Below are 27,267 nucleotides of genomic sequence, written 5' to 3' on the forward strand. Positions count from 1 at the left end.
CCGGTACACACAAACAAATCTGTCTAAACAATATATTCGTGATGTGTTATGGCTAGAGGATTTAGAGCAGGGGTGTCCAAACTTTCTTCGCCGAGGGCCACACACAGAAGGTCTGGGCCGCTCGCGCGAGGTGTATCGCCTCATAAGTTCCGTTATAAATTGGAAAAGTCAATCAAATGTCGGAAAATTATTCTTGATTCTTGAAAATGCTTTAAGAAAAAAAACGCTCACAGCTCTCCAGAGGGTTTCAGCTGTTCCGTTGGCAGCTCATTCCTTAAAACAGAAGCTCACAATACAGGGAAATATGGAGGGTATATTTCAAGGTTGTTATGTGAATTTGTTATTGGGCTTTTTTCTTATCAACTTAGATTTGTTAGAACATGTTTCCAACTTGAATTGACTGAATTTATTTGAACATTTGGCCTATTAAAGGTGGGATAAGTAAGTTTCAGAAACCGGCTCGAGTGCACTAAATTTTGAAAGTACACAGCCGAAAATAATCCGCCCCTTCCTTCAGACTTTCTCACCTCCTCCATTACACATGAACGCGCAATACACGCCCAATGACGGCACGAGATACATTTGTGCGTGCACAAGATGGAAGGCTGACAGACAGGGCGGCTAAACGGATTGGTTGTGCTTTTCACAGTATTACGGCTTCCACAGATGACATTTTTTTATGGATTTGTTGTCAAAGCACTTCAGATATTCATTGCCATCGGGATGTTAAGAGCATTCCATGGAATATAACAACAAGTGTATCTCGAGCCGGTTTCTCAAACTTACCCACCCCACCTTTACACCACCACAAGCAGATCGAAGCTTATTAAACTTAAGTCATTATACTTTTTTAATTTGCTGAGTGAGGGCCGATTGAAAATGGTCCGCGGGCCGCATTTGGACCCCGGGCCGTAGTTTGGACACCCCTGATTTAGAGGATAGGGTATAGGTAGATGTAGGAAGGCTATATAAGGGACATTTAAGTGAGTTTATTTGCTGTGTATGCTACATATTTTTACATTTAGTGAGTATAAGAACCACTACAATGCAAAATAACATGTACAATTATAGAAAAATAACAATTATTTCACCTCATTTCGATGCAAAGCCACAAGGAGCCACTTAAAGGAGGCTTAATGTCCTTCCCCTGGTTTACCACCATAGATAATTCCCCCAGTTCAACTCTCAGGTAAGATCAGATTCACAATATGTTCGTAATGTGGCATGGCTAGAGGATTTAGAGGAAAGGTTATAGATGTAGGAAGGCTATATAAGGGACATTTATAAAAACATGTTTATTTGCTGTGTACGCTACATATTTTTTACATTTAGAGAGTATAAGAACCACTTAAGGGGTACAAAAAGGCCACATAACATGTACAATTATAGAAAAATAACAATTCTCTCATTGAATTGCCATGTTTTTTTAGGCAAAGCCACAAGGAGCCACTAAAAAGAGACTTCCTACACATCAGTATGTAAGTATTATTATGTACAATTATTTATATTTTTTTGTTTGGCCTTATGATAGCTATAAATGACCATTTTAGTTTTCACATCATATAGTGTAAACTGCATGAAATGACGAGCTGTTTTATTTTATTTATATTGTGTGTGTGTGAGGACCCCAGAAAAGCCAATGCTCATGCTTTCGTGCTAATGGAGATCCGAATAAAGATCACACATACACACTGGGGGTCAGATCCGCCGCCTTCGTGTTCTTCCGCTCAGACTTCTCCTTTCGCTGTCTCCTGGTCTCCTCCTCGGGGCGAGAGACCGCAGAGGGAGGCACTCTGCAGATGGCCCGGATCTCAGAGGACATGAGGAGGAAGATGAGGGTCGAGAGGCTGAACGACCACGAGGCAGCAGGTAACGCCAGCTGAAAGGAGACGTCGGAGGAGAGATTTGGGCGATCAGAATATATTTAGAACGTTTTTTAATGACACAGGTTATAACATACACAATTATATAAGTGTATTTATTCATTTTTTTAAAAAATTATTATTATTTTGTTATTAATATTTAATGTTTTTATTTTTTTATTATATATATTTTTTATAATTTATATTTACTACTTTTTTAATTTCTTAACTTTTAAACATTTTTCGTTTTTTTTCTCTTTCATATAAATGTTTTTAATATAATTGTTTTATTACATTTTTTTATTGAATTATTTTATTGCATTTTAACAACATTTTGTGTAATTATATTTATAATAATAATAATAATAAATTTTATTTTTAGGCGCCTTTCATGACACCCAAGGACACCGTACAATTTAAAAAAAAAAAAAAAAAAAATAAAAATAACTAAATAAGATAAAAGCTAAGAGGCAACAGAACAAGATAAAAACACAAACAGGAAGTCATGGAGGAGACAGTCAAGTGGACACAAATGAAACATATAATGGGGGCACTACAGTGAGTAGGCAGATTTGAACAGGTGGGTTTTTAATTGGGATTTGAATATGGTGATGGCGTCTGACTGTCGGATGTGCGGGGGGAGGGAGTTCCAGAGTCTGGGAGCAGTGCAGCTAAAAGCCAGAGCCCCCATGGTGACGAGGCGTGGGGTGGGGGCGGTCAGCAGAGGAGGAGCGGAGGGAGCGAGAGGGGGTGTACTCCTGAAGAAGGTCAGCCAGATAGGGGGGGGGGGCAGGTTATGTAGGGCTTTGTAAGTGAGCAGTAGGTTTTTGAAGTTGATACGGGATTGAACGGGGAGCCAGTGGAGCTGGATGAGGATGGGGGCGATGTGTTCGGAGGCCTTGGTGCCGGTGATGATCCGGGCTGCGGAGCTCTGTATGATTTGTAGTTTATTGATGAGCTCGGTGGGTATGCCTGAGAGGATGGCGTTACAGTAGTCGATGCGGGACGTGACAAATGCATTGACCAGGACTTCAGTGTTTGATTGAGAAAGGGATGGGCGGAGTCTGGAGATGTTGCGTATGTGGAAGAAGGCAGTCCGGGTGATGTTATTTATGTGAGGTGAAAATGAGAGGGAGCTGTCCAGGATGCCACCAAGGCTCTTAACTTGGCCAGAGAAGGGGATGGAGTGGCCTCAATGATGAGGTTGGAGGAAGGGGAGGATGAGGTTTTGGAGAGGGTGGTTTTGGTGCCAACCAGCAGGGCTTCGGTTTTGCTGCCGTTGAGTTTTAGGAGGTTCCTGCTCATCCAGCTCCTGATGTCCTGGAGGCAGTTGGTGAGAGAGGTTGGGGGGAGGGCAGTGTTGGGTTTGCTGGAAATGTAGACCTGGGTATCGTCGGCATAACAGTGGAAATGGACATCATGATGACGGAGGATAGTGCCAAGGGGGAGCAGGTAGACAATAAACAGGAGTGGACCCAATACTGACCCCTGAGGAACACCATGTGAGACAGTGGAGCAGCTTGACCGGTGGGTGCTGAGACGGACATATTGTTCCCTGTCTGTGAGGTAGGACGAAAGCCATGAGAGTGCAGTACCAGTGATCCCGATGTCCGCCAAACGCCCGATAAGCAGTGCGTGTGAGATGGTGTCAAAGGCAGCTGTGAGGTCAAGGAGGATTAGGATGGTGAGCGGTCCAGAGTCAGCTGCACGGAGGAGGTCGTTGGTGACTTTTACCAGCGCTGTTTCGGGGCTGTGCTTTGTGCGGAAACCCGATTGGAAGGGTTCATGAAGGTTGTTTTTGTCCAGGTGTTGTTGAAGTTGGTCAGCAACCACTCCTTCAAGGGTTTTGAGATGAAGGAGAGGTTAGCGATGGGCCTGTAGTTATTCAGGTCATCTCGGTCAGCTCCAGGTCTTTTGAGTGTTGGTGTTATTGCAGCAGTTTTGAGGTTTGGCGGCACAGTTCCAGTTGCGAGGGACGAGTTAATGATTCTTGTGATCAAGGGGCCAGTAGAGGGCACACAGGTTTTAACGAGGGCAGTGGGGAGTGGGTCGAGCTGACAGGTAGTAGGTTTGGATTTACGGATAAGCTCAGTGATGGAGAACTCAGTAGCTGCCGAGAAATTGGACAGGGTGGGGATTAGCTGGTGGCTGGTGGAGCTCAGCCACTGTGGGTCGTCTTTGGAGGTTGTAGATGCAGCCAGTTGCAGGTGGATGGTGTTGATTTTGCTATTGAAGAAATTCAGAAAGTCATTGCAGTCAGCAGATGAGATGTCTGTGGGGAGGGTTGTGGGAGGTTGAAGTAGGTGTCTGACAGTTGAGAAGAGGTTTCTTGTGTTACCTTTTCCAGAACTGATGAGGTTGGAGTAGTAGGTGGACTTAGCGGTGGTGAGGGCGTTCTTGTAAAGGCAGAGATGTTCTTTGTAGAGCTGAATGTGGATTAAGAGTCCAGTCTTTTTGCACAGACGTTCAAGACGCCGGCCAGTGGTTTTTAGCTGGTGGAGGGCAGCAGTGTACCAGGGAGCAGTGTGCACAAATGAGACTATGCGAGACTTCAGGGGAGCAAGCGCATCCAGGGAAGATGAGAGACAGTTGTTGTAGTGACTCACCAGTTCAGCAGCGGTCAAGGAGGAGGATGGGGGTGGACTGGGCACGGAGGCAATAAGGGAGTTAATGTATGAGAAAGTGGCCTAAAGTCATGATATCACCAGAAGAAGAAAGGATCCTACGTACCACAGACAGGACGTTGCACACCGCTGCATTCATGTAAGCGCAGAAAAGTGCTGAAAGAGAAACGCATTTTTAATTCACAAACACTTCCACAGGAGGAACACGCTCAGTGTCTGCAGACCTTACCACAGAATACAGCCAGGAGATGGGTCTGCCACGTGAGCACGTAGAAGACCCCCCCCCCCCCCCCGATGGCAATGCAGGAGAGAACGCTGTTATACCCCCACAGCCCGGAGTAGATGTCCTGATGAGGAGCTGCCAGAGCTAACCACGCACGCACGCACGCACGCACGCACGCACGCACGCACGCACGCACGCACGCACGCACGCACGCACGCACGCACGCACGCACGCACGCACGCACGCACGCACGCACGCACGCACGCACGCACGCACGCAGCACGCACGCACGCACGCACGCACGCACCACACACACACACACACACACACACACACACACACACACACACACACACACACACACACACCACACACACACACACACACAGAGAGAGAGAAACACATAATTTACTCAAGTAGAAGTACAGGTACTCGTGTTTAAAAATACTCTGGTGAAAGTAGAAGTACTGACTACTTCTTTACTCAAGTCAAAGTAAAGAGGCTTTGAAGTGTACTTCAGTAAAAAGTACCCATAGCTAGCAGCTGTTTTAAAGAGTACCTGACCTCCCTTTATATCAATAGAACAATAATGTCATTGTTAGCTAATGAATGTTTCCATGCTGAACAACGGCAACATGAAAGTACAGGTATTTGAGTTCAACATGTAAGAAGTAGAAAGTACAGGTATTTGAGTTCAACATGTAAGAAGTAGAAAGTACAGGTATTTGAGTTCAACATGTGAGAAGTAGAAAGTACAGGTATTTGAGTACAACATGTGAGAAGTAGAAAGTACAGGTATTTGAGTTCAACATGTAAGAAGTAGAAAGTACAGGTATTTGAGTTCAACATGTAAGAAGTAGAAAGTACAGGTATTTGTGTTCAACATGTGAGAAGTAGAAAGTACAGGTATTTGAGTACAACATGTGAGAAGTAGAAAGTACAGGTATTTGAGTTCAACATGTAAGAAGTAGAAAGTACAGGTATTTGAGTTCAACATGTAAGAAGTAGAAAGTACAGGTATTTGGGTTCAACATGTGAGAAGTAGAAAGTACAGGTATTTGAGTACAACATGTGAGAAGTAGAAAGTACAGGTATTGAGTTCAACATGTAAGAAGTAGAAAGTACAGGTATTTGAGTTCAACATGTAAGAAGTAGAAAGTACAGGTATTTGTGTTCAACATGTGAGAAGTAGAAAAGTACAGGTATTTGGGTTCAACATGTGAGAAGTAGAAAGTACAGGTATTTGAGTTCAACATGTAAGAAGTAGAAAGTACAGGTATTTGAGTTCAACATGTAAGAAGTAGAAAGTACAGGTATTGTGTTCAACATGTAAGAAGTAGAAAGTACAGGTATTTGAGTTCAACATGTGAGAAGTAGAAAGTACAGGTATTTGTGTTCAACATGTAAGAAGTAGAAAGTACAGGTATTTGAGTTCAACATGTAAGAAGTAGAAAGTACAGGTATTTGGGTTCAACATGTGAGAAGTAGAAAGTACAGGTATTTGGGTTCAACATGTGAGAAGTAGAAAGTACAGGTATTTGGGTTCAACATGTAAGAAGTAGAAAGTACAGGTATTTGTGTTCAACATGTGAGAAGTAGAAAGTACAGGTATTTGAGTTCAACATGTAAGAAGTAGAAAGTACAGGTATTTGGGTTCAACATGTGAGAAGTAGAAAGTACAGGTATTTGGGTTCAACATGTAAGAAGTAGAAAGTACAGGTATTTGTGTTCAACATGTGAGAAGTAGAAAGTACAGGTATTTGTGTTCAACATGTGAGAAGTAGAAAGTACAGGTATTTGGGTTCAACATGTAAGAAGTAGAAAGTACAGGTATTTGGGTTCAACATGTAAGAAGTCAAAGTAAAAAGTTGTCAGAAAAATAAGTAGTGGAGTAAAGTACTGATACCAGAAGAATACTTAAGTACAGTAACAAAGCATTTGTACTTGTGATACTGTACCTGAGGGAAGTAGGGGTGATGTCCTCCTGTCGCTGCCACATGGACAAACAGCAGGATGTTGAAGGGCAGGGTCAAGATTGGGAGGTCCCATTTACCGAGCAGTGAGGACAAAGCACTGGAGACCACCGGGCTGTAAACAGGAAGTGGATTACTGATTGGGCGGGAAGGAGAACTATCATTACAAACCCCACCTAGTGTGTTTACGTTAGGGTGGAGCCTTTTGTAAGGAGTTGATCACTTGAACAGCTGGAGGATAAGAACATCTGGGAAGGACTGTTTTAAACTGGAGGAAAATCATCTATTTTGCAGAAAAAATGACTAGAATTTCTTGTATTGAATCGAATAGAATCCTTTATTGTCATTATACAGGTATGACATGAGTAGAGCTACTCCTTTTTTAAGGTGCCATCAAAAATACAAAAAAACCAACAAAAGACGTACAACATTCAGGAGAAGACAACATACAAACCCGATGTTTCAAAAACATTAATAATTCATGTGTTCAATCAAATGCATGAGACGCATTTTAAAGAGGACCCTTACCACAACATGGACATGAACACATTTGGCAGCAGAAGCCACCAGTACCAGCTTCCCTTCGCAGAGACAACAGCCATCAGCATGCCCACCAACGTGCCACTGTAGCCGTGCAGACCTGCGGAGACGGCCCCCCTGTGGTGACGTGAAAACACAACACACTTCAATACAAAGCTGTTAGAAGTGCACAGTGTGAGACCCGAAGAGATGAAGCCCAACACACACACACACACACACACACACACACACACACACACACACACACACACACACACACACACACACACACACACACACACACACACACACACACACACACACACACACACACACGCGCACACACACACGACAATATCTGTTCCTTTTTTTTTTCTTACTGCCGATTTTTATTCCATATTTGATTCCATTTCATTTCTACGTAAATACTGTTATATTTGACTATATTTGAATTATTTTAAATATTTTTCTAGTTCTCTATCTGTGTTTTTTAATTTTTACTTTTATGTATGCACCATGACATCAAGTCAAATTCCTCTTACGTGTCAGCCGACCTGGAAATAAGCCTGATTCTGAATGGTACTGTTTTATGTTGTTTTATGAAGTTGAGCATAAGATGGCGCATTCGGACCTGTTTTGTCCCAGCAGCAGAGCAGACACTGTGGAGATGAAGGTGCCGATCAGAGCGTTCAGAGCCCACCACGGGTTCTGCAGGAAGAGTCCGCCCACGATGAGGAGTCCGCTGATCGGGTTGTTCAAAAGCATCACCTGAGCCACGCCTCTCAGAACCCAGTCCAGCAGCTGGACCACGAGCACCTGTCCGGAGGAGGAGGAGGAGGAGGAGGAGGAGGAGGAGGAGGAGGAGGAGGAGGAGGAGGAGGAGGAGGAGGAGGAGGAGATCATTTCATCAGTGTCTACAGTGGGAAGTAGTGGAGTGCAAATATGTTGTTACTGTACTTAAGTACATTTTTCTGGTATCAGTACTTTACTCCACTACTTATTTTTCTGACGACTTTTTACTTTAACTTCTTACATTTTGAACACAAATACCTGTACTTTCTACTTCTTACATGTTGAACACAAATACCTGTACTTTCTACTTCTTACATGTTGAACTCAAATACCTGTACTTTCTACTTCTTACATGTTGAACACAAATACCTGTACTTTCTACTTCTTACATGTTGAACACAAATACCTGTACTTTCTACTTCTTACATGTTGAACTCAAATACCTGTACTTTCTACTTCTTACATGTTGAACTCAAATACCTGTAGCCTACTTTATAAAACGGACAAGTCAAATCAAGCAATCTGATTGGTTCTTAGCCGTGATATACTGAGCGTATACCACGGGTAGAATTGTAAGTTACTTTTCACAACAAGTCAGTATCCCTCCGCGTCTGAGAAAAACAGTATACCGTTGGGCAAACTGGAACACGAAAGCAGCGGAGAAGTAACGGGGCAGAAACCCTCCTTTTTACGCAGCGGTCCAGACATAGACGTCAAACGGCAAAACATATTCAGTGAGCAGTTCCTTTGGCATTAGGGCAGGGATATCTAGATACTTTCCAAGGTTTGACATCATGAATTGTGCTACTTTTAAAGCAAGCAACGGTGTTTTCAAATCTGTAATCAAAGAGGTCCGCAAAAACACTATCGGCCAATCAGATTGCTTGATTTGACTTGTCAGTTTTATAAATATATTTACATTTCTTCCGTTACGAAACAAACTTACAAAGCATAAGATGGAAACATTTAAGATTAACTTCGACCTCCGTGGGGGTCTTACTGGAGTGGATTGAGGAGTGCCTATCTCCTGGAAAAGTAGCACCATTCAAAAGCTTTCTGATGCGGGTCTTGAATCAAAGCAGAGACATGATGACCGTTAGCGGCCACAGGTGCGAAAGCTCTCGCCAGAGCTACGGGAAGCCGAATCTCGGGGACCGGAGAAAGTGGAGCAATATTCTCGCCACGCCGAGCAACAGCCAGAACAACCTCAACCTATACAAGTAACCTCGTAAGCCATGCTGCTGATGTCGGACAGTTTTTCAGTGGGTGCACAATTAACGGCAACATACAAATGAATATAAATAAATAGCCAAATAATGGATCAACGCTCTCTGTCTAATATGTTCGCTAGCTGTTAGTGGTGTTGCATAGCAACCACCTCGCACTATGTTTCGTGCAGAAGGCAACGGAGGGACTATTTTATTTTGAACATCATTATTTACGAATAAAAACTATTTAAATTAGAGTGTGTATTTTTCTTTTTCTTTTCTTTCTGTGATATCATGAGCATATACCACGGCCTGTCGTGAGCTATTGCTTAATTCTACTTCTTACATTTTGAACTCAAATACCTGTACTTTCTACTTCTTACATTTTGAACACAAATACCTGATTCATTAGCTAACAATGGCATTATTGTTCTATTCATATAAAGGGAGGTCAGGTACTCTTTAAAACAGCTGCTAGGGTACTTTTTACTTAAGTACATTTCAAAGCCTCTTTACTTTGACTTGAGTAAAGAAGTTTAGTCAGTAGCCATACTTCTACTTTCACCAGAGTATTTTTAAACACGAGTATCTGTACTTCTACTTGAGGAAAGGACGTGTGTTTGCCATCTTTGCCCTTTTTATGTAAAGAAACCCTTTCTATCATTGCTGATGAATATCTAATTGTATGACAATAACAGCGCAGAACAGTTGATAAACTGCCCCATTAACACAGTTAGTGAATGCAATACCTGCAGGAAGTTGGTGTTGAACAAGCAATTTGATATATTGCATCAGATCTGAGTTTTCCCATAATTTGTATGAACTTTTAATACAATTCTGTACATTTTGTTTTTGTTCTTCAGTTTAAATGGCCTAAATCACTTACTTTTGACCCACTCCCCAAAGAGCCTCATGTCTCCGGTGATCAGCCCCACAGCTCTCAGGAATGAGCAGCAAGGCGGAGCTTCTCCAGGTGAGGCAGGGTCTTTGTTCTCCATGATGTCACTCACTAACAGGACATTAACAGGGATGGGAGTAACACATGAGTATTACACAGGGGCGGACTGGGACTTTCGGTTGTCAACGGCCCTTGACAACCGGCATTTCTGTGATTCTCCAGATTCAGTGTGTTTTTGTTTGTTTTCAATCATGATTATTGTTTATTAAAGTTTATTTTCTTGATTGTATCCTGATTTGATTTCGCCATATCCACACCAGAGACTGGAGATAAAAGACTATCCTCCTGGTTCTGAAATATGTACAGTAATGTTTGCTTTAAATGCATTGTTCCTGTGAAATGTAAGTATTTAGCCTCTTTTCCAACTGTAAAAACAAACAAATTAACCAAGAAAAACAAACAAATAACTTAATTAATAAATCCTGAACTTATTAAATACGTTATTGATTAATACATAATGATTAAACAAGTAAGTAATTAAATACATACATAAACAAATTCATAATTGTGTTGCCAACTTCTACTTTTGACAGTATTTCTTTTTAAATCTGTAATTATATGCTTTTTAAATTAAGTATTGCACTTACCTGAGTTGCTTCTGCCAAAGAAGGACAATAACATTCCCATAATAAAGTAATAATGTGCAGCTCCTCAATTAGCAGCGATCTAATACTAACGATAATTCTACCGCGGTACGTTAAGTGTCGCAAATCAAACAGACGTTTTTGCGTCACCAACAGCTGCGCACCGTGTTAGCCAACATGCTAATAATTGATGCTAACATTCTAACAGTGGATCCTGCAGGTGCTTTCCCTTCAGTGAGGAGGACTGGGTTATTTTACTGGGAGCAGGAGCAACACGTTCACACAGGTGAGTGATGAGTGAGTGAGTGTGTGTGTGTGTGTGTGTGTCTGTGTCTGTGTCTGCAGCTGCTGAAGTTATATTGTTCTTATTGCTTTCACTTTTATTCTACTTTTAATTCTATGAGATGTGTCTGACTCTTTTTATTTTACCTGCACCCGCCGTGGTATTCTTGATTGGCTGGACAGTTTGGTTTATTTATTTTTTCTATTCAGATAATAGTAACCCTATAGGCCTATGTAGGGAGGTGCTCGTGTGTTTATGAGTATCAGTTGTATGTAGCTACGTAAATATAAACCTGCCGGGGAAATCCCTCTTGTCTTTCAAAGGGAGAATCTAGTAATTATTTATGGTAGGCTAACTGTAGTGTGATTACTGATTTGATCGAAGTAACGAAGTAACGCGTGTCGGGCCATGTTAGTGTGATTACTGAATTATATATAAAAGTAACGCGTTACATTACTCCGTTACCGACAAAAGTAATATTATTATTACACCCAACTCTGGCAATAGGGTTGTGTGGATCTAAGGCTTCAGCGGTGAATTTTACAACTCCCCCTTTTCTTGTAAAGCAGAGGATAATCTGGGTGCAAAGTAAGACACAACTGGCAAGGGGGTGTGTTTGGTCTCCTTTAATCAAGCCATCAAGACGGTCATCTCCTATTCTTATTCTTATAAGGTCATGGTATTCTTATTCTTATACCATCTTCAAAGTATTGTAACTAACAAGTAAGTAACACAGCGGAAACCCCTGCCTGGTTGCACCTCGCGTAAAATGGCAGCTACCGGAAGTACGGTGTCGCGGTCGGCCCAAAACCCGGATGTGTGTGTGAAAGAATTGCCTTTAAAAGCATACATCTATGTTTTGATTTCTGCAAATTGGTGAAGCAAGCTGTTTAGTGCAACGACACAAGAGTGTAATGTGTTGTGAACCTGGCTATGTGGCCGCTTTGTAACGTGAATGTGTCCTTTTTAAAAAGCTGACGCATATCGCACCATTGACTTTACACTTAAGGCAGGGGTGTCAAACTCAAGGCCCGGGGCCCAAATCCGGCCCGCGACTTCATTTTATGTGGCCCCACAAGAGCTTGCAAAAAATATGATATGTTATTATACGGTTACATGCTACTTTACAGAAGCACGTTGCCCATAAACTACATGTCCCACAATGCATCTCAAATTTGACTTTTCTTTTTTTAAATGTAACTTTTTTTTCTTGGACTTTTTTTCCAGAATGTTCTTTTCTTTTTAAATAATTTTGTGAGATTCTCACTGAAGAGACTTGCAATTATTTGCCCTAGACTTCTGCTTTCAGACGTAGTTAATTATGAAGTTTTTACCCTATCCGAAAATAATCCAATGCAGAGGTAATAATGTAATATAATACATTATTTTATATATATTAAATATTTATATATGTATTTTTATATAGTCTTAAAGTTACAACCGGCCCTTTGAGTGTAACCATAATGTGAATGTGGCCCGTTATGAAATTGAGTTTGACACCCCTGATTTAAGGGGTTTAGTGGATCAATGCTCAGCCTATTTCTGCTTCATCAAGAGAGCAATGAACCTGACTTAATCGTGTTTTAATAACACATCCATAAGTGCAGGAAAGGGTGCAGGTAGCTACTTGCATTACATTTGCATAGGTGTTAAATAGTGCGCTTAGTCTATTTCTACACTTTAGGCCAGTGGTTCCCAAACTTTTTGTGCCCAAGGCACACCAAAGGACAAGTAAAAATCTCAAGGCACACCTGTTGTGCAAAATAGCCCTTATAACACGTGTTATCACTCATATCATGTAAAATATCTGTACATGTGCATAATTATTTACTAATGCCAAATAAAATGTGACAAAGACAACTATATTACTCATGAAATATTTATTAACGAAATATTTCAGAAATTAATTTGAAACGTTATAAAATTAGGCTTCATCAAAGCAGCAACACTCATTTAAACCAGACAGGTCACAACATTAAAAATGAGACAAAGGAAATTCAGCACAGAGAACTGTCAATGCAAGGAAGCTGCATTGTCCATGGTCCTGAACTACAAATTATAAATGTAACATTTCAGCAGAGATGGGGTCGTTACTAAAAAAAATAATATATTACATATTACTTTAAAAAAAGTAATATATTACACTACTTCGTTACTCTCTACATAAAGTAACTCGTTACTTTACTCGTTACTTTACTCGCAGGGCCGGCCCGCCCCTCCCTGCAGGCAGATCACGCAGACTGCTAAAGTTTCAAATGTTCTCTTTAGTTCAGTTTCCATTGTCGCATAAGACTGATCCAGATCCTGAATGTTTTCCTATCTGACCGTGGCTGTCCTCTGTCTCCTGCTATCTGACCGTGGCTGTCCTCTGTCTCCTCCTATCTGACCGTGGCTGTCCTCTGTCTCCTGCTATCTGACCGTGGCTGTCCTCTGTCTCCTGCTATCTGACCGTGGCTGTCCTCTGTCTCCTGCTATCTGACCGTGGCTGTCCTCTGTCTCCTCCTATCTGACCGTGGCTGTCCTCTGTCTCCTGCTATCTGACCGTGGCTGTCCTCTGTCTCCTGCTATCTGACCGTGGCTGTCCTCTGTCTCCTGCTATCTGACCGTGGCTGTCCTCTGTCTCCTGCTATCTGACCGTGGCTGTCCTCTGTCTCCTGCTATCTGACCATGGCTGTCCTCTGTCTCCTGCTATCTGTATATTTTGTGCAGTCTATCTCTGCTCACGCTGTTGCGTCGGCGTGTTCTCCTGCGTGTTGGCCATGTGTTGCACTGGAGCCAGACACCGCAAAGACTTCAGCCGAGCACGTACGAACTGCGCATGCGTGAGTGGCAATAACTCTCCTTACCAGCAGGCGGCGGTAGTGTGTATTCGTCATTCAAAACAGGCAACAACCGGAAGACAGAGAAGAAGAACAGACTGTGATATAAACAAACAACAAATAGCGTGTGCGGTAGCTTCACCTTAGCATGTGTTCTTTGCAGGTGCTTGTTGAGGTGTGACGTGGTGTCACAGCAGTGGATAGCAGCTTCCTGGGCTGGACACAGTTTGCAGCTCACCGTCACATTCCTGTCTATTCTTCGGATGAACTCAAAATAATGGGCATACCTCCACCCCTCGAGAGTTATCGCTGACTCAGCCATGTTTATGCAGCACTGCACGTCGAGATGTGGACGCGCAAGTCGTGCAGATTCCGTACATATAAACCTACAAAGTACTGATATAGTAAATTAAAAAATTATTATTTTTGTGTAGTTGTATATTGCAATAATAAGGTATGGTTGTCACAAAATCCCGCGGCACACCCGGACTTGGCTCACGGCACACCAGTGTGCCGCGGCACACCGTTTGGGAACCACTGCTTTAGGCAATCCACATCTTGAGGTGTCTTTCCCTAACATATATAGTCGCCTCCCTGCACTCCAACTAAGTGTGAAGACGATTCCTTTTCTGGAAACAACTCCGACAGAGGACTCTGAACTTCTCCGTCTGTCTGCAGCATCCTTTTCTATTCTTTTAATCTTAATATTCGAGTATTTGAAGGAGTGTTCAGAGCAGATTCCCACAGTTCCGTGAACAACGCAGTCTCTGCTGAAAGCCGGCTCTGTTTCTGTTGTTTCTGTGTTTTCACATTACATTGCATTTAGCTGACGCTTTTATCCACAGCGACTTACAATAAGTGCATTCGACCAGGAAGACACAACCTTGAAGAAAACAGAATCATAAAGTACATCAGGTTTCATAGAGCCAAGTATTTCAAGTGCTGCTCAACTGGCTTTAGATAAGCCAGTGCTTTATTAGTATTTAAGTGCTTTGTTAATAGTTCTATCGCTCGAAGTGGAGTCGAAAGAGATGAGTTTTCAGTCTGGAAGGTGTGTAAGCTTTCTGCCGTCCTGATGTCAATGGGAGCTCGTTCCACCATCTTGGAGCCAGGATAGCAAACCCACGTGTTTCTGCTGATGGGAACTTGGGTATAAAGGAATGATGTGACGCAGCCTCTTCCTGTCGATATTAAAAAAGCCTTGTCTGTCTTCCAGAGGAACCCCTGCCTGCAGCGCGGAGAGAAGTCTCTCCTTTCATCTGTGCAGCTAATCAGGGATAAGATGAGCAAAGTATTTCCTGCTGCAGCAAAACAGAGGCCTTTGTTTCTGGAGAATCAGCCACTGAGCTGAATGAAATGTGCCAATTTAATGAGGGTAGCTTTAGGTTGTTGTGGGGGGTCAGTTCAAGTGGTTTGATTGATGTGTGGCTACAGGTGGTCACATGATCTGGTTTAACCCGTTGAGCCCTGAGCCTGATTTCAGGTCTCAGGCTCGAAAAGGACATTCCCAGAACAAATGACCATATCTTCTAAAAGGGGTAAATTAATAATCTTTGTTCTCAAAGCAATGATAAACCTGTGAGTTGGATGTAGAAGAGTCAGAATCAATATAGCATTTTTTTTATTTTAAAGTAAATTCAGATTGAACATAAATTATAGTGTCCGTCCAAAAAAAAGACATGACTTACAGTGAAACCACCCTTGAATGATGGGATAGTAGACTACAAGCTTTAGGAATCCAAACTATAACATATAAGTACCGTACTTTTCGGACTATAAGCCGCGACTTTCCCCCCCATTTTTGTTGTACAGCTAACGGCACTAGGGAACCTCCTAAATCTATGGATTTTACAGGTAAAATTAACAACCTTAACTCTACGGGCTCTAGGACCGGTCCGCGCCCGCCACCTCTAAGCGGCGGGCTCCAGCGGGAAAAGCTGGAGGCCGGAAAAGAGCGAGACAGGTAGCGCGCCAAAGTAAAAGTGGAACCGAGAGACAGAACGAGAGCAAGACAGACGGACAGTTTAGCTGCTGCAGGTTCATATGCCGGTGCGCTTTATAGTCCGACAAGTACGGTACTCTGTATAAAGATTTAGCAAAACACTTCTGGGGCCATTTGGGTGGATTTGACCTCTCTGGCCCCCCTCGGTCGATTTTGATGATTGACATCTGTTTTTAACCGTTAGAGCCAATGGAATCGAGGGGAGGTTCCTAAATCCATCTCAACATTTCCATTGAGGAGTGAGAGTGATGCGTTTCCCCCAAAACAGGAAGCTGTCATACACTCTGGTAGCAGCTAATATGAAAACTCAGTTTTTGACATAAAATTGGAATGATGGATTATCAGTCACTTTTTCAAAGTGACAGGCACATTGGATTAACGTTCAGGAGGAGCAGGAGAGGACTCTTTAAAGTAGAGACACTACATACTGATATACACCTGAACATCAGCAGGAGAGGACTCTTTAAAGTAGAGACACTACATACTGATATACACCTGAACATCAGCAGGAGAGGACTCTTTAAAGTAGAGACTCTACATACTGATATACACCTGAACATCAGCAGGAGAGGACTCTTTAAAGTAGAGACACTACATACTGATATACACCTGAACATCAGCAGGAGAGGACTCTTTAAAGTAGAGACACTACACACTGATATACACCTGCACATCAGCAGGAGAGGACTCTTTAAAGTAGAGACACGACAAGCTGATATACACCTGAACATCAGCAGGAGAGGACTCTTTAAAGTAGAGACACTACATACTGATATACACCTGAACATCAGCAGGAGAGGACTCTTTAAAGTAGAGACACTACATACTGATATACACCTGGACATCAGCAGGAGAGGACTCTTTAAAGTAGAGACACTACATACTGATATACACCTGAACATCAGCAGGAGAGGACTCTTTAAAGTAGAGACACTACATGCTGATAGAGGACTCTTTAAATCACTTTATTTTGACCAGGTTCATGTGAAACATAGACATGAAATGATGTTGGAAAGAGAAAACATGAGCTTCAGGTTCGTCTTCGACAGGAAGTGAGACAAGGAACAGTCTGCAATTTGAATTGTACAAAACAAAAACAACCTGTTTGCAATCAAAATGTTACAAAACGTTTCTTTCCAGCTGTTTGAACACGTTTACAATGCTCCCAAAATTAAGCTAAACACATCTGTGTGAGAAAATACTGTTTGTATAAAGAAGTAACCTTTTATTTTGAAAATATATCCATGTGATATGCTGCGTTATGTTCATTAACCACCATTACAACGTTCAGCATACCAAGCTCAGCTGGAGGAGGAGATGAGTAGACAGTCGATACAAAAGAAGGTGATATGCACACACACACACACACACACACACACACACACACACACACACACACACACACACACACACACACACACACACACACACACACACACACACACACACACACACACACACACACACACACACACACACACACACACACACACACACACACACACACACACACACACACACACACACACACACACACACAGTTGTGTCCTCAGTGCGGGTCTCCGCCGTGCTGAGTGCTGAACTCCTGGAAGTCCTCGGGGATTGTGTCTGTGGAAGTGAGAGAAAGTTTAACGAGACGAGATAAAGTCGACCGGGGACGAACTAATAATACTCACAGCTGTAGTCGCCATTAAAATGCTGTCCTACTTTTAAGATATGTAGGCGTTTCAGAAGATGTATATTTAAACAAAGACGAGTGCTGAGTGCTCCATAGCAGGCATCCAAAAGGTGAGAAAGTAATAATATGTGGATTTGTTTATTACCATTGCAGCGGTATTTCAGATTGGACCAGATGATATTTTCCTGAGAGAAACAGAACACTCCGAGTCGTCCTCCTCTCATGGTCGTGTCGATCGTTACTCCAGAGTCCGCCACCAGCTGGGTTCCTTCATAAAACCGCGCCCTAAACAAAAACACAACATGTTCACCTTTTACCCAGGGTTCTAATCTGAGCTTCATGGGGGTCTTTAAAACTAACGTTAGGGGCGGAGATAATATATCAATAACAGCCGGGTAATAACGTAAATAACGGGGGATATTTATTAGGGATGCACGATATTGGTTTTGAAACCGATACCGATAACTTCCTGCTTCTCAAGACCGATACCGATACCGATAACTTCCTGCTTCTCAAGACCGATACCGATAACCGATAATAATATAATATATATATATATATATATATATATATATATTAAATGTACCTGTAGTTTTTGCACACCTGGTGGTAAAAAAGAGACTAGTAGTGAGCAAAGGACATGAGCATTACTACTCTGAACGAAACCCTGGGGTCGTCTCTGGAAACTTCTTTCCTTTTTCAAAAGCCTCGTGGATAGGTCAAAGCCCCGGTGCCTTTGCAGCTGGCTTTGGATTCGCCGCTAGTTTAGCAGCGCAGGCGTCTTTATACGCTGTTAACACACCATCGTAGCCATGGCGATGTTTCAGGCGACTAATCAGGTTGGAAGTATTATAGCTCGTTGCCTTCTCCCCTCCTCGTGGAACTTCTGCATCGGTTAATACAAATAGCAAGCGAACTATCTAACTCTGAAACTTTGAAATAGTCCCATACTACCGACGACATGTTTGTTTACTGTCCTGGCTTCACGGCCGCACGCCGTTTACGTCACAGCCAGGCACGAGTTAGGGAGCGCTGGATTTGTGAAGAACTCCCCTCTTCCTAAACCACTAACACCACAGTGCTGGCAAAACGGGAGGAGCCGAGGGAAAAACAAGCGCCCCTCATCCCAATCCACCCACACCGCAGTATTTTACCCAAAAAATATATTGTATATTATCGGGGCTATTAATACTGTTATCGGGTTTATCGGGATGACGTCATAATTCCTTATCGGACCGATAATTATCGTGCATCACTAATATTTATATACCTTGGAGGTGAAGTGCAGGCTTATTGTCATTCAAGAGAGAATACGATGCGTAGTTCTTTTGGAAAACATGTTTTTCTTTTAGCCGATTTACCTCGTTAACGTAAATAATACTCATTACATTGAAAAATGTGATTAAAATAATGGTTGTTGGTAATGTATAGCGACGCCCACAGACCCCCGCTTTCATAGGAGCTCAGACCCTCCTTATTGGCTCCCACATAACTCCAACCCTGCTTTCACTTAAAGACTCCATAGTTTAAAAGGCATCTTGAGATTTCACCAGTATTGGTAATGTCTGCTACACTTCTGCTATGGACATCCCCTGGACATCTAGTTCTGATATGTGCTATACGTCGAGTATCTAGCACGTGTTTTCTCGTACCTGATGTATCCGACCTGCGGGCGGTGCTGCAGGTACCATCTGTACGACACCTTGTCCTTCCAGCCCACGTTCCTGGGGTCTTTCCACAGCAGACGCACCTGATCGGTGGTGTCTCCGGTGTGCCACAGAGAGTTCCTCAGGTGCTCTCCAGGGCCCGAGCGAGACTTCACCGCCTGATGAAGAGAGAGAGAGATAACGGAGGAGGGGGCAGACAGTCAGTGTGTGTTAAAGGGGACCTATCATGCAAAATTCACCTTGTGATGTCTTGTATAAATCATGTGTCCCCGGTGTGTCAGGGGAACTCACGCAGCGTCAGAAAATAAAATCCTCTCTTTTCCTCCGTACCCACATCTCTAAAAACGGGGCTACAACGGAGCTGATCCAGATTTGCTGCAGATATGATGTCATATCTGAAATGTGGGCGAGCTTTACACCCACGGCCCAATCAGAAACGTTTCTATCAGAAACAAATGCCCGACTGTTCTGGACGTAATATGGTCGGTGTTTACATTAGCATCGCTAACACTCAGAGCTAACCTGTACTGGAGAGCATGTGTGTGAAGAAGCAGGAAGTAGAAAGGAACTCACCTTGTGGTATAACTGGCAAGAGAGAAAGCCTTTGAGCTCCAGACTGTTTCAAAAATAATGCTTGATGTGGCGTTTAATCACGGCAGCATTTAGCTGAGTATCTCAGTAGAATTCTGAGCAGGCATTAGCAGCCCCCCCCCCTCTCTTTATTTTTATTATTTCTATTCTATATCTTCTTTTTTAAAGCTACGGACCAGAGGTTGCGCTCGACTTTTTCGCTGCCCGACAGGATCGTAGGATCGTAACATCGTCAAAATCGAGTATTACCCGTCGGCCTTCACACAACTCTGACAAGGGGGATGGGAGCACGCTCGCAAACTGTCAACTGGGGGGGGGGCGCACGCTCGTGAACTGTTAGCGCCGTGTTATGCATGCCCACTGCACCTCGCGGGTGCGCGGGCAGCGTAAAGCCAAAAGTCAGACAGTTCAATGATCTGTACGGCAAAGTTAGGTTTGGAAACGGTATCATTTCCATTTTGGCGGGCATGCATAACACCGGAGCCTCGCTGCGGGGAAACTTTGGCGCTTTTCCGAGTTTGTTCTAATCTGTCAAAATGACGGACTGCTTTCAGATTTTTTCGTCATTGTTAAAAAAAATCCGTCATAAATATTCGGTTAACTCGACCTCTGCTACGGACCCATAATCAGCACTTTAGTAACAGGGCTGAAATAGAGGGATATGAGGCAGGGCCGCCGCTTGCAGGCGGACAAGTCAGGCAACTGCTTGGGGCCCCGGACCAGAAGGGGGCCCCCAAAGAAGGTAGCTTAAGAAGGTCCACAGCAACGACAACATGAAACACCCTTTCATTTACTGCAACGACACGTCGGGAAACCCCCTCAAGGCGGCCCCATGCACAGCGCGCCGTCAAATGCTGCTTCTTATCTTAAGTTTCGTTGCCTTGCTCCGCTCCGGGGAGGGGGGGGTTTCTAGGATCAATAGATACTTCTTATCTCATGTTATCTTTCACCTTGAGCTGGATGCCGGGCTCGGCCACGGCTCTGAACGGCGTCGCCTGCCAGTACGTCTGCTCCGTCTGCTTCCACATCACCACGTAGAACGAGGAGGAGTCCTGGTAGCCGAAGATGAAGCCGGCGTAGTCGTCGTCGGTCACCGTGTTCACGTGGAAGGTCCCCTCGAAGTCCACGCCGCTGAACGCAGTGTAACCTGGCGACGGGAAGTGGAATCGGTTTAGTGTTTGTGTTGAGCCGTTGGGATTTCAGTGACGAATGGGAGGATATACGGGATGTCTTACCGACGGCAAGTCCTGGGTCGCTGTTCATGGTCTGCACGATCTCCATTCCCTGGGGGAGGAAAAGAGAGTTGTTGATGAGGAGGTCTTTGCAAACTATGAAACTAATATCTTATGTTAATAGCAATTTATTTAACATGCATTGCACATTTAGGTTCGAGCGATATATTAAAGCTCCAATTAGACGAGCATGTTCTGTAGGTTGAAAACGGAAGTAGCACGGAACTGCTTTTTTCAGCGGGAAGTCGGAGATATCGTTTTTTTATTCATGCAGTTTGCTGAAATTCATTCTCTCCAGCTCTGAAATCTGTAATAATAACTGATTATTTTTAGGCAACTGTTGGCAGCAAAACTAGCTGTAAATACACCATTGCCATATACCTTTCCATTTACAAGTTATACAACAACATTTCTATTTACTTAGTGATTTGTATGGCCCTTAATGAAGTTAGTGCACTCTCTTTTAGCTCCGTTTTAGTTCTCCACAAACGCCTTATTTAAATATCTGTCAAAATAGTGGCTTTTCTTCAATTCTCTCCTCTGTGTTGAAACCATGTCTAACCGTCTTCTGTTGGCTGCCGAGCAGGTAGTGCACAACGCGAGAGCATTTTGAGCTTAAATCACGTTAAGAGCGACGAGAAGCAAAAGGGCTATTGCGTGATGGACGGATGATCCAAAACTAATTCAAGTACCGTACTTTTCGGACTATAAGCCGCGACTTTTTCCCCCATTTTTGTTGTACAGCTAACGGCCACTAGGGAACCTCCTAGATCTATGGATTTTACAGGTGAAATTAACCACCTTTAACACTACGGGCTCTAGGACCGGTCCGCGCCCGCCACCTTTAAGCGCCGGGAAAAGCTGGAGGCCGGAAAAGAGTGAGACAGGTAGCGCGCCAAAGTAAAAGTGGAACCGAGAGACAGAACGAGAGCAAGACAGACGGACAATGTAGCTGCTGCAGCTTATATGCAGGTGCGCTTTATAGTCCGGAAAGTACGGTAATTATTCTCCGTACAAAAAAAGCCTCTCACATTGGCTGTTTCTTAATCTATTGTCTGCCTATCTGTATTATTGTGTTGGAGAAGCCGGTGACCTAAGACTCTGTAGCTATGTTAGTTTGAACCTTGTTAAAAGTATAGCTTGTAGCTGCTGTAACTTGTAGCCACTGTATACACAGAGAGAAGTCTCACCTGGTTCAACACCACCCAGTTGGGGTCTATCTGAGCGTCGCCCTCGGGGTCCAGCACCACCGTCTGATACGCCCTGAAGTCGGTCAGCGTCACCTCCGCGTTCTCAGGACAGTTATCAATCCTGTCGATCACTTTGTCCTGGTCGAAGTCCGACTCACACACGTCTCCAACGCCATCGCCTGCGGGAGAGGGTTGAGGGTGGAATTCAAATAATGACGAGTCATGTCTTGGCTTCAGTAAAAAGGAAATATCGTTATGCGTTAAAATAAGTGGTTGTTATCCTGTCAGGAGCATTCAGACTGGCTTCCATGCAAATCCAAACTGCCAAAAAGTGCCTCAAAGGTTCTCTCTTTGGTAAAAACTACAAAGCTCGGTGTTGCATTGTTTATCTGAGAGGTTTTATTGAAGCTGCCTCTCGTCGGCACCCTGCTGTGCGCTTTCAGAATAGAAATGCTGCTTGTGAAAAATACACCCTGGAGTTTCTGAAGCACTCCTTTGGTGTTTGAGTCGTCTGATGTTTTGGATTAGTACATGAAAAAGAAAATACTTGTGTTCCTCTATACCGGGGTTATGCTGTGAATGAGCTTCATTGAAAACTCAAACATGTTTTTACGAATAGAAGCTGATGCTCTGATTGGCCACTGTGTGAATGTCTGGTGCATCTTGACCAAATACAAAAGGCTGAAACCTTCTTTTAAAAGTATTTGCAGGGGTGGAAAATCGTTGCTCAGTGATATTATCCTTTAGTTTTTCTACCTGTCACTTTTCAAACCATATGTTTTAGGGATTATTATCATTCTTTTAGGGATTTTGAAATATTTTCCTGTTAAAACTATTGATTTTTTTCACACGTCAACACTTGTTTTGTACTAGTAGTAGGGATGCCAGCGATTATTCGATTATTCGCTACAGTCTCCATAATCGAATATTATTTTTAAAAATCGATTTTATTTATATATATATATATTTTTATAATGTATTTTTTAATAGTATTAATAATTGTAAATGGCCATTGGTCACACCACCAGTTTGTTTTACTGTAAACTTGGAGGAAGCCTGCGTGCAGAGCAGACTGCTGCTGCAGCACGCTACACCCCGACCCCACCCCCCCTCTCCCTCACACGTGCGACTGAAGATGAACAAAGCGGCAGGTAAAAAGAGTTCCTCCTCGTGGAACTACTTCGAACTTACAAGTCCAAAGGAAGTTAAATGCAAGCTCTGCGAAAAGACGTTGGTCTATCACAGCTCAACCTCAACAATGCGTTCGCCACGTCGTTGTGATGACATGCTTGTTTGTTGTTTGTACTGTTAAACATGTTCCAGTAAAGAAAACAACGGAATTCCTTTTTTTTTTTAGGCATTATTATAATAATATATAATAAATATAATCATATTTTCTAAAGGGATTAAGAAAGATTATCCTGGTCAAATCTATTTTTCACATTTTTAACCGATATTAAAAACACAAATGTACTTTTATATCAGATTTAGTAGATGGATCACCAGATTGTTTTCCCTGGAGGGGTTTCAAGGCAAGGCAATTCAAAGTGCTTTACAAAAATGAAAGACATTGAAGGTGGGGTAGGTAAGAATGGAGAAACCGGCTCGAGATCGCTAGAATTTGAAAATACGCAACCGGAAAAAATCTGCCACTTCCTTACAGAGCCCCGCCTCCAACACACACGACCGCGCACATGACCAATGAGGGCACGAGATGAGTGTGTGCCCCGATGGAAGGCTGACAGGCAGGTAGGCCGTCCAGTTACTTTAGCCGGCTCAGATGATTGGTCGTGCTTTTTACAGCGCCACGGCTTCCACAGGTGATGTGTTTGCGACTCACCGTTGTCGTCGATCTGGTCGAAGTTGGGCACCAGCCGGCAGTTATCGGGTCCCGGGGGGATGTTGTCTGGGATCCCGTCGTTATCATCGTCATCATCACACTCGTCTCCGAGCCCGTCTTTATCCGTGTCGAGCTGAGAGCTGTTTATCACGAAGGGGCAGTTATCCTTCGTGTCCTGGTGACCGTCGCCATCGCTGTGGGGGAAGAGAAATGATCACATGACGACATTAAAGAATGTAGGAGAGAAACTAGTGGAAATAAGTTTATATATCTGCAGGAATAGGTGGGAAGTAGTGGAGTACAAATACTTCGTTACTGTACTTTTTACTTTGACTTCTTACATGTTGAACTCAAATACCTGTACTTTCTACTTCTTACATGTTGAACTCAAATACCTGTACTTTCTACTTCTTACATGTTGAACTCAAATACCTGTACTTTCTACTTCTTACATGTTGAACCCAAATACCTGTACTTTCTACTTCTTACATGTTGAACCCAAATACCTGTACTTTCTACTTCTTACATGTTGAACCCAAATACCTGTACTTTCTACTTCTTACATGTTGAACTCAAATACCTGTACTTTCTACTTCTTACATGTTGAACTCAAATACCTGTACTTTCTACTTCTTACATGTTGAACTCAAATACCTGTACTTTCTACTTCTTACATGTTGAACTCAAATACCTGTACTTTCTACTTCTTACATGTTGAACTCAAATACCTGTACTTTCTACTTCTTACATGTTGAACTCAAATACCTGTACTTTCTACTTCTTACATGTTGAACTCAAATACCTGTACTTTCTACTTCTTACATGTTGAACACAAATACATGTACTTTCTACTTCTTACATGTTGAACACAAATACCTGTACTTTCTACTTCTCACATGTTGAACTCAAATACCTGTACTTTCTACTTCTTACATGTTGAACTCAAATACCTGTACTTTCTACTTCTCACATGTTGAACTCAAATACCTGTACTTTCTACTTCTTACATGTTGAACTCAAATACCTGTACTTTCTACTTCTTACATGTTGAACTCAAATACCTGTACTTTCTACTTCTTACATGCTAGTTATGGGTACTTTTTACTGAAGTACATTTCAAAGCCTCTTTACTTTGACTTGAGGAAAGAAGTTTAGTCAGTACTTCTACTTTTACCAGAGTATGTTTAAACACGAGTATCTGTACTTCTACTTCTTGAGGAAAGGATGTGTGTACTTTTTCCCCCCCTGGGGGGAGGAAACCCAATCGCATGTTGTCAGTAAAGGTGGAAATAAACGTATATATCTGCGGACACAGAGTATTTTTACCTGTCCTGGTTCGTGTCACAGGAGTCTCCCACCAAGTCGTTGTCGATGTCAGACTGAAATGAGAGCAGAGATCTTTACTAAAAGCACTTTTCTCACACATGAAGTACTTTGATAATCCATTCCTTTTCTAAAAGTATCACTCCAGCAACTGGGAGGCTGTGGCTCAGTGGGGTATCAATGTGTGAAGCTTCTTAAAGTTCAGTGTCTGGGGAACAGTTTCCATCACAACCAGAAGCAAGGTTTGGAGGTAGTTTGAAAGGTTTTCTAAGTTTTTGTGTAAATCCTGAATCTAAAAAGCAACTACTAACTTCCTCGGTCTGACGGATGAGATGTGATATGTTCTACGAAGGCACACAACCCAAAAATGTTTCTCAGCACTGGTTTGTTTATTTATTTGTATTTCTAAAGACCTGTCGGCCCGTCTGTGTCTGAGTGTAAGTTGTAAATATGCAGTGGTGTTTAGTGTTAGATGTATTTGTATATTATAATCAGACAAATTCTGTGTTCTGTATTTAATAATTCTGTGTTCTTCATTTATTATTTAACGTTAAATAGCTGACTACATATTGTGTCCCTCACGTTTTCCGCCGACTCGGGTCTTATCCTTCAACGACATAAACACAACGCAGACACCGCGAACCGACACCGGTTACACGATGAGTCCTACCTGGTTGGGGTTGGGCGTGTCGGGGCAGCTGTCGCAGGCGTCTCCCACTCCGTCTCCGTCTCGGTCCAGCTGGTCTCGGTTCTGGACGCGCTGGCAGTTATCCAGGAAGTTCTTCAGGCCTGGTGCCGGGGAAACAAGAGGAGAGAGTTATGAAACAGTCAGTGTGACAGCAGGGGGTTGGAGAACGCTCAGGTTTAAAGGTGGGGTAGGTAAGTTTCAGAGATCGCTAGAATTTGAAAATACACAACCGGAGAAATCTGCTACTTCCTCTCAGAGCCCCGCCCCCAACACACACGAACGCGCACATGACCAATGAGGGCACGAGATAAGTCTGTGCCCCGATGGGAGGCTGACAGGCAGGTAGGCCATGTTGTACTTGTTACAGTATCACGGCTTCTCCAGATGACATTTTTGTATGGATTTGTTGTCAAAGCACTTCAGATATTCATTGCTATCGGGATGTTAAGAGCATTCCATGGAATATAACAAAAAGTGTGTCTCGAGCCGGTTTCTGAAACGTACCTACCCCACCTTTAACAGAGGTGAAAGGGAGAGATGGAGGGTATTATCTGTTATCATTGTCACTTATTTGAGACTCTTAGGAAAGATTTATGAGCATTGTTATGATTACTTGTTCCTATAAATGGTGCGAAAAGAAATACAAGGATGACTTTTTTTTTTAAATCAGATGAGTTACAGTCAGACCTCGACGTGATGCACAACAAACTTAATTTGCATTAATACATAGTACTTCTAATGATATCTAATAATAATCTAGATTTCAATACTTTTTTAGATTTTTATTATAGCTTTTAAAGTTAATCTAGATTTTCTTGTATTTACGTTTTTTTTCTTTAATTTTTTTTAGGGGCATTTTTAGAAGTGTTGCGGTCAATATCTAATCTCTAATATACTCTTAATCACTTACATTGAAAAGGCTCTAATACATTTAGAAATAAATAAATTATAAGAAATACATTCCTACTTTTTTTAATGTTCAAAGTCTCAATCACTGAATTGTATTTAATTGAAAAATAATGCACATAGATATTTTTAACGCTCATTCTCCTCGACAGATAACAGCGTGTAATCTGAACTTCCACCACTGGGTTGCGCTGTTGTATTTCCCATGCAGTGAAACCTCCTCTGTGTCCAGATGCTGCTTTTATTCACCGCAGGGGGGCAGCAGCAGACCCGCAGAGGCCGAAGGGTAGGACTTGAAGCCTCGC

At 42.7% G+C, this 27,267-nt stretch overlaps 2 protein-coding genes across 2 annotated transcripts; both read right to left on the minus strand.

Annotated features, from left to right (window-relative positions):
• Positions 1-1,577: 1,577 nt before the first annotated feature.
• Positions 1,578-9,359, minus strand: LOC117440577 (urea transporter 2-like). Its single transcript, XM_071202049.1, has 6 exons — positions 8,940-9,359; positions 7,833-8,017; positions 7,211-7,339; positions 6,668-6,797; positions 4,593-4,615; positions 1,578-1,879 (listed from the first exon to the last, which is right to left on the minus strand). The coding sequence occupies exons 1-6, from the start codon at positions 9,036-9,038 to the stop codon at positions 1,699-1,701; spliced, it is 747 nt and encodes a 248-aa protein (XP_071058150.1). The 5' UTR covers positions 9,039-9,359; the 3' UTR covers positions 1,578-1,698.
• Positions 9,360-17,338: 7,979 nt separating this feature from the next.
• LOC117440578 (thrombospondin-4-B) lies at positions 17,339-26,173 on the minus strand (the record flags this gene model as incomplete). The annotated part of the gene is made up of 9 exons (XM_034076814.2): positions 17,339-17,455; positions 17,671-17,810; positions 19,178-19,350; positions 20,734-20,930; positions 21,019-21,067; positions 22,206-22,384; positions 24,046-24,239; positions 25,372-25,424; positions 26,039-26,173. Coding segments are annotated over 9 exons (1,179 nt in total), but the record flags the coding sequence as incomplete, so codon positions are not given.
• Between the last annotated feature and the right edge of the window lie 1,094 nt (positions 26,174-27,267).

Source organism: Pseudochaenichthys georgianus, unplaced genomic scaffold (genome assembly GCF_902827115.2).
Source record: "Pseudochaenichthys georgianus unplaced genomic scaffold, fPseGeo1.2 scaffold_1049_arrow_ctg1, whole genome shotgun sequence".
NCBI lineage: Eukaryota > Metazoa > Chordata > Actinopteri > Perciformes > Channichthyidae > Pseudochaenichthys > Pseudochaenichthys georgianus.